This window comes from Artibeus jamaicensis, unplaced genomic scaffold, assembly GCF_021234435.1.
Source record: "Artibeus jamaicensis isolate MK-2021 breed Jamaican fruit bat unplaced genomic scaffold, CSHL_Jam_final contig_69, whole genome shotgun sequence".
In the NCBI taxonomy this organism is placed as follows: Eukaryota; Metazoa; Chordata; class Mammalia; order Chiroptera; family Phyllostomidae; genus Artibeus; species Artibeus jamaicensis.
Window position 1 is genome coordinate 273073 of NW_026521927.1, and position 11464 is coordinate 284536.

The window sequence follows — 11464 nt, forward strand, 5'->3', positions numbered from 1 at the left end:
AATATCTAATCACCTAAATAGCTCTAAGACAGCTGCAAAACCACTGACATATCTGAAAGGTATACACATTTGTGTATATATACTTTAGTGGTTACTCCTTTTGGGATACATACACACGCATATACATACATACATACATACATTCTGGATGAGTGACTCAGAAAATTGCAGACTACATACAGAATATACCTGTATCTATATATCTATATAGATATATAGATATAGATTCTGAATATATATTCTCAAAAGAGTAACCACTAAGTCTTTCTACCAAATACATATTGAGATGCTAACTATGACACAGGAGCTTCTTATCCTACCTAGGAATTTAGATGCACTATGAACTTTGGGAAAGTATAAAGACTGGTGAGCTCTGAGTCAATCAAATAATCATCAATATTTGAAATTAGTGACAGTTGCTACTTTTTGTGTCATAATATGTACCACAAAAATGTTGAGTCATTACTGAGTGCCCAGATGCTAATTTGTATAAAATATTGTGAGGTCACCATTGTTATTCTTAATTTATAAAAGAAGAAACTTACACTCTACATAAACTAAATACTCCTCCAACGTCACACAATCAGCATGTGCCATAAGAAAGTAACATACCCTGGTTCACTCCAAAACTTTACCTTTGTTCCTATACAATATGTAATCAAAATAAGGAGAAAACTAATGTTAACATTTTTCACATTTCTCATCATGAGTGATTTTCATAGGGCAATTTAGAAGCAATGGGACATACGTTCTTATATATTGTTTTATAAATGTAGTTTATGGATTAACATGGTTTATAGCACATCCATAAAATGGTTCTAAACTCTTTATATTCTGACATCTCAGTTGATATCAAGTGTTAAGTATTTTATTTCTAAATGAATTACTCTTAACTCCAGAGAACATACCTGCATACACTTCCTTTTCCAAAGTGGTACCAGTTGACTGGTGCACTAAAAATTCTAAAGGATGTTTAACAAAAACCTTAACATCCTGGTCTAACCTTACAAGTGGCTCATTCCATGTGCAGAGAGGGCTACACTGATTTACCTGTCAGCAAGAGGCAGTCCTAGAAATCTCTAACTTATATTCAGGGGGACCACATTGTCAGCCTCTGAGGCACATTCTCAGTCTGTCTGAAGCATAGCTGAGTCTCAAGAATCCACAGTGACTTTAATATTTATTCCTTATCTCCAGTAAGCTCTTCCTTACATCAGTGTGCCACAGTCCCCTTATGACTGCCTCTGGCTTATTTGGCTTGAGTAAACAAAGAAGAGTTGTTGGTGCTCCAGGGTAGTTGTGTTGTGTTGAATCTAAGCCAGGAACTTGGAGATTTGAATAATTTCCCACACAGATGGTTGAGGCAGGTTTTATAGCCCCTCTTGGGAGCAGTCCCAGGGGCTCAAACTTGCAACAAATGTTTCTTCTCTTGAGAAGGTTAAGTGACACATGAGAAGGAAAACATTCTTCCTACCACATGATATCAGTTAGTAATGAAATTCTATGTCAGTAGGACTAAAGGAGATTTTTAAAGAAACAGTTCATTTACAGAAGTGGCTCTGACCCCACTAGTTGAGTTAAAATTTGTTCAGTTAAAAGCAGTTCTGTTAAAATGAATGATGTAGTCATGTAGGCAACTTAGCTGAGAAAGCAACACAAAAATAAAATAGAAAACTAGATTCGTGTGATATTGCATGGTGCTCACCCTCTTTCTGTATATAAAATGTTCACATGTATTTATATATATACATTCAAATACATGTAGTTCTATACATGCACACACACATATATACACCATTAATATACATGTATACTATATATTAATGTATATTAATATATTGACATATGTGTATATTATATATCGATATATACCAATATATTAGTGTATATTAATATATAATATGTATATTATATATTGATCACTCAAAATTGCAGCTATAAGAAGCATGATATTACATATTCTAAACAAAACAGATATACACACATATATGTATTTGTGCATATGAGTGATTAAAACAATTTGATGTTCAGTAAGTACTTATTAAATGCCTACTGTGTACCCAAGTCTACTTATTAAATCCTTACTGTATACCTGAGTCTATGTTAAGTGCTTTGAAAAATAGCATTGGAAAAAATAAACAACAAATACCATCTCTTTTCTTAAGAATAGTATCTGGCAATGAGGTGATTCATATCACTAACATTTTAAATAATAATGCCACAGAGAAATTAAATAGAATGATATTTTAACGAATGATTGGGGTGACTGCATTAAATTGATCAAAGTCACCTTTTGAAGAGGTGACTTTTTACAGAGACCTAAATTATGAGCAGTATATAAAAATGGTTTGAAGATAAAGATTCTAGTACCAATACCAATATGTGGAGAGCACTCTTCCCACACCAACAAGGCAATTGCAGGATACCAACTAGCTGCAGTCTCTGTCACTCTTGTTTTTAGACAGAACAGTTGGCATTTTGTGCCTTTCCAGGTGCAAGAGGAGTATGTCTAGATTCAGCCCATCTCCATGTTGTCGAAACCCACCCTGAATGCAGCCTCTCACTACAAGACCAGCTAGTACACTGATTACAGAACACTGACCTAGTGGGGAAAGCCTATAGTATAAGAGGCCCGCCCTCCAGAAGATAATTACAGTTTTTGTGCTGGGAGTCCCCTCTCATATAGCATATTTTTACACTTGAGACCTGTGTCAAGTCTAAATCCCTTCTGACCAAATGACAGTAGACTGTTGGGTTCAGATAACCCTGTGGCAGCACAATAAAAGTAAATTGTGACCCTTTCCATGTGAAGATAAATTGCATGGGCCACTTTTCTGAGGTTAAAACAGAGAAAAGAACATTAGTAAGATAAATCAACCTCCTTTACCCTGTCGTATATTTTGTGTGATCAAAACCATGTCTGGAACTGCAGTCTATGGGTCATGCAACTTCATTCAAGCCTTGGTAGTCTAACTGATTAGTCTCCACGATCCATCTGCCTTTTTCATGAGCTACACAAGACTACTAAACAAAGAATTCATTGGTAGCAGCACTCCAACTTCCAGCATGTCGTTCAAGTGGCAATTTCTTTTTGTCCCCCAGGTATCCTACATTGTTTAAAGTTCACCACCTGTGTGGGCTCAGGCTGTTCTAATGGTTCCTATTTAGCTTGTACAATTAAAACTGGCCAAAGGGCAGACTTGCATGCCGTCTGTTTTACAGTCTCGGGTAGGGGGAAGCAACCCCCAGTTAGACAACATCCATCCCAGTAACAAATTCTGGTGGGGCTGCATCATATCAAGCCTGTTCAAAAATTTTGTTTTTTCATCCAAACTTTCACATTAATCCCACCAGCCATAGCATCTTTGGACCCTCCCAATCTAAACTTAAACACATTAAGATTTCACCAACAGGTTTTGGAATCTCACTGTCTTGTGCTCCTGGGCCAAGGAATCCCAGAAATGTTTCTCCCCTGCCACCAGTCATTTCACCCATACTTGTGCCTATGGCCTTGCGTCTCCAGGTGGGGGCTGGGTCAGAAGGCCCTGCCTGGACTCTAAATCAGTCTTTGATTAATCTACCTACCCATCACCCCAGAGGCTTCCTGTTCAAATTTATCATTATAATATTGATCTTCTGGCCTTTTAAATTTTGGGGCCAGTACAGCAGACTTGTTGGGGGCCTTTAACGTTGGAGGACTAACAGGGGTCCTTCTGGCCCACCCAGTCTGTGATAGTGCTGCATTAATACCTTTGTTTCAACTCCATCAGTGTCTGCTTTATTCATCCCATTTTTTAACAACCACCTAAAGACTCTGCTGGTCACTCTGCTAATTTTAATTTTTTTAGTGTTCCTGTGTTTCTCGCCATTTTTAAAAATAATGTTCCTGGGATCAGTTAGACACACAGGGAAGCTGAGAGAGCAAATCTGATAAAGCTTCTAGAATAGTTCAATTTTGTAACAGTTAGGTTACATGGGGTAGCAGCAATGCAACTGGGGTCCCTTTAATCACAACATTTACCATAACCTGGGCAACAGACATTCAGTGGGCAAATATCCCAATCATAAAGGCAGTCCCACATGGCTTGTACATAAAGCTGTTTTATCTGGAATGTTCTATTTGCCATTTATAGGAAGAGTTGAGTAGTCCCTTCTCTTAAGGGTAAACACACTATATAGTGGCATTTATTCAAGGCACCAAGTTGGCTGTTCCCTCAGGAATAAGTACTCGTTCATTGGGATCTCATACCAACTTCTGTGATTATTTGATAGTGAGCTGTGGGTCCTATATCCATCCAAATGTGGTCTTCCATTCCACAGCATTCAAAGTCAGAGACACAGCCTCCATTGGTTACTCTTACAATTCATTTTTGTTAAGGTTATTTGGGAAACTAATGATGCTAATCCATGAAATGAAACAATTCTTTCATATTATACCTCTTGATTTTAGTAGTTTCTTGGTTTTTCCCTCCCCTAGATCAGCTACGTTCTTGGGGACCAGAGCTCTTAGAGACGCTATATGTTGTCTGTGCATAATCTTATCCTTTGGTGGCTTTAAAGCCAGTGGCCTAAGCTCAGACTGACCCAAATCAATTTTGTCTTAGCATTAAGACCCAACCCAGAATTTTCTTTACTTCAAAAAAATTAGGTAAAAATGGATGGTAGACTCAAATGTAAAATTCAAAACTAAAAAACAAAAAGATAATAGGAGGAAATGTAGATGACCTTGGGATTGGCAGTGATTTGTTGATGCAACATCAAATGTGTGACATATGAAAGAAATAAGCTGGACTTCGTTAACTTCTTTGTGAAGGAAACTATGGAGACAATAAGAGGACTAGTCACACACTGGGACAAAACATTTACAAAGACTTGTATGAAAAACAACTGTTACAGAAAAAACAAAGATTTTAAAAAACACAATACGAAAATGAAGAACCCAATTTAACAAGCAAAAGATCTAAGTAGACAATTCACTAAAGAAGATAAACAGAGGGAAAATAGCATGTGAAAAGATGCTTAACATCATATTTTATTAGAGAATTGTAAATTAAAACAACAGTGAGATACCACAATATTTCTGCCAGGAACATCCAAGATAATGCCTATACCAAATGCTGATGAGGAGGTGGAACAACAAAAAATCTCATTCATTGTTTGTGGGGATGCAAAATTATTCAGCCATTTTGGAAGACAGTATGGTGTTTTCTTACAAAACTTAACAAACTCTTACTATACGTTGCACTCTGGTATTTACTCAAAGGTGCTGAAAACTAATGCCCACCCCAAACATGCACATGAATGTGTATAGCAGCTTTATTAAAAAACTTAAAAAGTAATCAAATAAGCTGATAAACTGCAGTATACCCAGATAATAAAATATTATTCAGCCCTAAAAATAAATGTTACAAAGTCATAAAAAAGATATAAAGGAATATTAAATGTGGGTTATTAAATATAAGAAGAAGGTTATATACCATTTGTTTCCAACTCAGTGACATTCTGGAAAACCCGGTACTATGGAGAAAGTTAAAAAAGTCATTGGTTTTAGGGTCTGGAAGAAGAGAAGAATAAATAGGTGGACCCTAGAAGATTCTTACTGCAATGAAACTGTTCAGTATGATACTACAATGATGAATACATGTTATGATACATTTGTCAAAACCCACAGTATGTACAATACCAAGAGTGAACCCTAATGTAAAATGTGGACTTTGAGTAATGATAATGTACCAACACAGGTTGATTGATTATAACAGACGTATCACCTTCCACCTTCATGTGGATGTTGATAGGAGGGAAGCTGTGTATATGAGGTCAGAGAGCTTACAGAAAGTCTTTGTATCTTCTTCTCAAGTTTGTTATGGGACTAAAACTGTTCAAAAAATAAAGTTTATGTAAGTAAATAAGTAGATATATACATATATACATAGATGAAAAATAAAATTGTACTGAATGAATCGAATGCCTAGCAAATAGACTATGTTGAATAAATTCTAATATATCTAAATTATGCAATATTTTTTGGAAAATGAAAAAAGATTGGATAGTGACATTGGAGTTATCCTTAAAATTTTTTAAATTGTGAAGTGAAATTTGAGTAAGTGTATAATACATAAGTTCATTTAAAGTGTGTATTACATTTCCTGAAAATTAAAAGCCATCTACATTTTCTTGGTCATAAGAGTTTCTTTCAAACACAGATAAGAGAAGGATTTAAGGTATAAAAAGACAAGTAACTTGGTCACACTGGTGAACTTGAAAGAGGACTTCGGTAGTATATAAGGAACAAAGGAAGAAAATGAAAAGTAAGGTAAGTTCTGGTGTAAAAAACATATACTGTCCCCATTATGGCGAAATTATGTAATTAATGTATATTTAAAACATAGGTTCATGAAAAGAACACTAAAAAAATTGCCAGTAATTTTTTTCAGTGTACTGGATGTACAATTTTAGAAAAATTTTCGTTACCTTTAGAGTGTTCAAATATTTCAAAAAAATCAGTAGCACAATCAGAGAAAATATTTAGCCACTCATTATGAATAAATTGAGATGATCTATATTATGTAAAACCAAGTTAATAATAAATGCTCTAGGGGATGTGGAAGAAATTGGAGGAGGATGATTTCAAGGTACAAACAGCCAGCTATAAGGTAAATAAGTATGAGGGATATAAAGTGCAACATGATGACTGTAGTTCACACTGCTGCATGGTATATTTGAAAGTCATTATAGGAGTAGATCATAAGAAGAAATTATTTCTCATCACAAGGAGAGATTATTTTTATTGCATTTATATAAAGAGTAGATGTTAACTAAACCTTTTGTGGTAATCATTTCACAATTATGTAAATCAAACCATCATGCTATACATCTTATACAGTGATATGTGTCAATTACGTGTTAATAAAACTAGAAAAAGAAGAGTTGTGCATTTCTTCTAAAATTAACCCCAATTGTTCTTAAAAAGTGACTTTAATGAAGAATGTTTTGTTAGATGGGAAAGTTATATGTGGATTTTCATCTGGCCACTTAAACATTCCATTTCCTTTTGTTTTATATATTTTATCCAAACTAAGATTTTTTAAGGTATACATTATTATCTCCTAAATTCTAGCTGTGACACATACTAACTTATATAACACCTCTAGATTAGTTAATAATATGACTTGGTTATAAGCTAAAATATTTTTAAACACCAAATAATCTGATAAGCCTCAATCATAGTCCCAATTTCCTTCAAATAAAATTTAAAAATTTCAAAGACATACTTTGCCCCTGATTATTCTTCTATTATGAGTTCTTAGATTATTAAGTACTACAAGCAAGAAAAAATCTCTTTATAAATTTGTATTGACACCTATGTATGTCACTCCATATTAACATGTATGTGTATCTGTGCCAACAAATAATGGAATGAGCAAATGCTTGTCATTGGTGTGTGTGTGTATACATATGTGTATATATATATATATATATATATATATATATTGAGTTACTTATATATTTTGAACTTAAGATATGAATTAAGAAATGACCCTATACTGAAGATAAACATGTCTCAAAAAATGACTTTATTTCATATATTAACCACACTTTTTAGAGTAAATATGACCCAGTGTTCACCTGGAAAGTTTCTGTCTTCTTAGGTAATATATATTTACTTGAATATAAACTAGACCACAGTTCCATGGTATCACCTGTATTGCTGGTTAATTTCAAAATCTTACAAACTCAAACATACGTGCTTGTGAAGACGTTAAGAAAACTCTCCCGGACACTTTTGGTTTTCACACCATATATAATAGGGTTCATCATGAGAGGAATCAGAAGATAAATGTTGGCTATAAAGATGTGAATGTATGGAGCTATATTATGACCAAATCTGTGGGTGATAAAGGAGAAAAAGGCAGGTATATAAAACACTAAGATGACCCAAACATGAGAGCCACACGTGCTCAAGGTCTTGAGTCTGGCCTCCTTAGATGGGAGATGAAACACAGCATGAAGAATGAGAATATAAGAGCAGATTATCAATATGAAATCCATTCCACCAGTAAGAAAGGCAAGAATTAAGCCATAGAATCTCTGGATCCTGGTATTGGCACAGGCCAGTTTGATCAGGGCCATAAATTCACAGTAGGTGTGGGCAATGATGTTGGTTTTGCAGTAGGAAAGTCTCATCAGTAAGAAAGGATGAGGAGTCAGCAGAATAATTCCACGTAGGACAATGGCTAAACTCAAAGCCATGATTGTGCCACGTGTCAAGATGGCGGAGTGCCTCAAAGGGTTGCAGATGGCCACATATCGGTCAAAGGCCATGGCCAACAGGAATCCTGACTCCATGGTGGATAGAGAGTGAATGAAAAATATTTGGGTGAGGCAAGCATTAAAGTAGATTTTTCTGTCATTGAACCAGAAGAGGCTGAGGATTTTGGGAATGGCAGTGGTGCAAAGCATCAGGTCATTCACAGAAAGCATGCAGAGGAAGAGATACATAGGTTCATGAAGACTGGGGTGTGTCTTGATGATGAACACAAGGGCACAATTCCCCATCACAGCCAGTAGATAGACCAGGCAAAAAGGAATGGAGATCCATACATGAGCAGCCTCCAGCCCTGGGATTCCAAGGAGGTAGAAAGTATTTGGGTGGACATTGGTTCTATTCTGAACTAACATCTTCAGAGTCACTAAACCTGCCCTAGCCTAAGTGTTGTCAAATTACTTTCAGTAGATCAAGCATCAAATATACTCTTATTTACCCCGAGAATATGTAATACTATATTGCATGGCAATTAGTGGTAGAAAATTTTGTTTCTGATTCAGGTATGGGGGAAGGAACACAGGTAGAATTACACAGTAATATTTGTTTTAATCTCAAAATTCAAAAGGTAAAAGAAAGAGTGGACTCTACCCTATAGGGAAATGAAAAAGCAGGCCCTAAAGCTGTTTTGCCCCATATCTCATTTACACTCTACTGTATAAAGAACACCTAATAAGTGCTAGAAATGCAGCATGTGCTTGTTTTACTTATATTTTCATTAAACATATAAATGAATAAGAACAAAAAAGGCTGACTCTCAAGTGAGAATTACAAAGTTATTCCTCCAAGTATGTCTCTAATACACGTTTTCACCTCTGAGGCCTATTTATTTCTCTTCATTGGAAACTTGTTCAGATACAAATGCATTATAAAAAGAAAATTGCTATTTTAGATTAAAAAACACTTATTAAAACTGGTATAAGTCAATGTTCATGAATGTGATCAGATTGCTAAGCAAACACAAATCTGAATATTTAAACCATTTAAACAGAGCTTGATTATTGGTTTTACTAAATTTCTGTGTTACTATTGCTTTATAACATGCAAACTAAGCATCCAGCCATATTTCCCAGACACATCTCCATAGTGGTGGCCAAATTCACTCTATCTCAGAGTATAATTAATTTCATTTATTATTATTCTATGTCTTAAATGCCTTTAAATCCCCCAAATATTTTTCCAGCTGCTTATATTAGTAAGTACCTTAAAAATTACCATGTTTCAATAATTTTATTCTGGTTAATAAATAGCCTCCACTTTGAATTCCCTAAGTTTTGCCTTTCTTTTACCCATAATAGCCCATGTTGAAGACCTTGTAAATGCCCCTACAATTTAGCCACTGAAATAATTAAAGCTGGCCCAGCAGAAGACCCTCCTTATCCTGCTGGAGCCTATAGGTGGAATCCATTTGTTGCTCAGTATCCATGCTGCATAGATTGTTAAATATTCTTCATTCCTCTCCCATTTTCTTCTTGAGTAGAAATACTGCTGTCGCATGTAGTTCTTTTATCTCTTCATCTGGCTGGTGTTTTTGTCTGGATTGCACTCTTTTCTCAGAAAGCTGTAATACAAATCAGCTGCCTCCCACTTCTTCCTCTGGTGCCCACAAGTTTTTCAAGAGAATTATACAAAATGAATGCTTCATAAGAATGACTGTTGATGATCGTAAATAAGAGTACCTTTATTTGTTCCTCTAGGGGGTTCTCATTGATTGGGCAGATGACCTCCTTTCAGAGTTTTGCAGCCACTAGAGGACTAGCCTCAGGCACCAAACATTAAAGAATCTGTGGGCAGGCATTAGGGCCATAATGATGATTGCTTAATTGTACTTTGCTGAGACTAAACACATACTGATTACATAGGGGAATATTTGTCTTCACAGCATGAAACTGATGAAACTTTTCATTCCATATTTTTTAAAGTAGAATTATGAGTCAGTATGGTGTAGAACAGTGATTTTTTCAATCTTTTTAATCTCATGGCACACATAAATTAATTCTAAAATTCTGTGGCACACCAAAAATATATCATATTTTGCCAATTTGACAAAAACAGGTGTAATTTTGACTGATTTACAAAAAATACTAATAGTAACTGCCTACACTTTTTGCTGTAAAGTAACTTTTTAGATTTTCATTTTATTGTATTCATTTTTACTGTTTATTCTATTACAGTTGTTCCCATTTTTTCCTTTCCCCACCACCACCTTACCTCATCCTATTCCCTCCCTAAGACAATTACCATATTTTTGTCCATGCCCGTGGGTTGTACATAAGTCTTCTTCAGTTAATTCCTTCACCATCTTTCATTCCTTCTTGGCAGCTGTCAGTCTTCTTCCTGTATTGAAGCTTCTGATACTATTTTGTTTGTTAGTTAATCATGTTCATTAGATTCCACATGTGAATGAGATCATGTGGTATTTATCTTTCAATGACTGGCTTATTTCTCTTAGCATAATTTTCTACAGGTCCATCTATGTTGTTGGAAAATGTGAGTGTCAAAATGCCTTTTGACCAAGCAATTCCACTGTTAGGATGATATCCTAAGAACCCTGAGACACTAATCCAAAAGAACCTATACACCCTAATGTTCATAGCAGCACCATTTACAATAGCCAAGAGTTGGAAGCAACCTAGGTGCCCAGCAGTAAATGAATGGATCGAAAACTATGGTATATTTACACACTTGAATTCCATGCAGCAGAAAGAAGGAGCTCCTACTCTTTGCAACAGCATGGATAAAACTGGAAAGCATTATGCTGAGTGAAATAAGCCAGGTGGTAAAAGACAAATACCACGTGATCTCACCTTTAACAGGAACCTAAACAGCAAAACAAACAAGCAAGCAAAATAAAACCAAAAACACTGAAAAAGAGAATAGGCTGACAGTGACCAGAGGGGAGGGGGAGGGAATTTCAGGGGAAAAGGAGAAGGGTTTGCAGGAATAAGTATAAAGTACACGTGGACAAAACCTAAGGGGGGTGGAAATGGGAGGGAGGTAGGGAGCACTGGAGGGGTGGGCTGAGGTGGGAGTAAAAGACAGAAAACTGTATTTGAACAACAATTTAATAAATTAATTTAAAGAAATAAAAAAAAGAATTAATCAGTGAATGCATTAAAAAAAAAGAAGAGGAAGTGAGGA

General features: G+C 35.5%; 1 protein-coding gene across 1 annotated transcript; it reads right to left on the reverse strand.

Moving 5' to 3' along the window:
• Positions 1-7734: 7734 nt before the first annotated feature.
• LOC119055751 (olfactory receptor 52K2) lies at positions 7735-8682 on the reverse strand. The gene has a single exon (XM_037154024.2). It carries the CDS (start codon positions 8677-8679, stop codon positions 7735-7737), a length of 945 nt encoding a protein of 314 aa, XP_037009919.2. The 5' UTR covers positions 8680-8682.
• Between the last annotated feature and the right edge of the window lie 2782 nt (positions 8683-11464).

Bases quoted from the DNA above. Each gene is read 5' to 3' on its own strand.
- LOC119055751 (XM_037154024.2), bottom strand. From the start codon at position 8,679: ATGTTAGTTCAGAATAGAACCAATGTCCACCCAAATACTTTCTACCTC.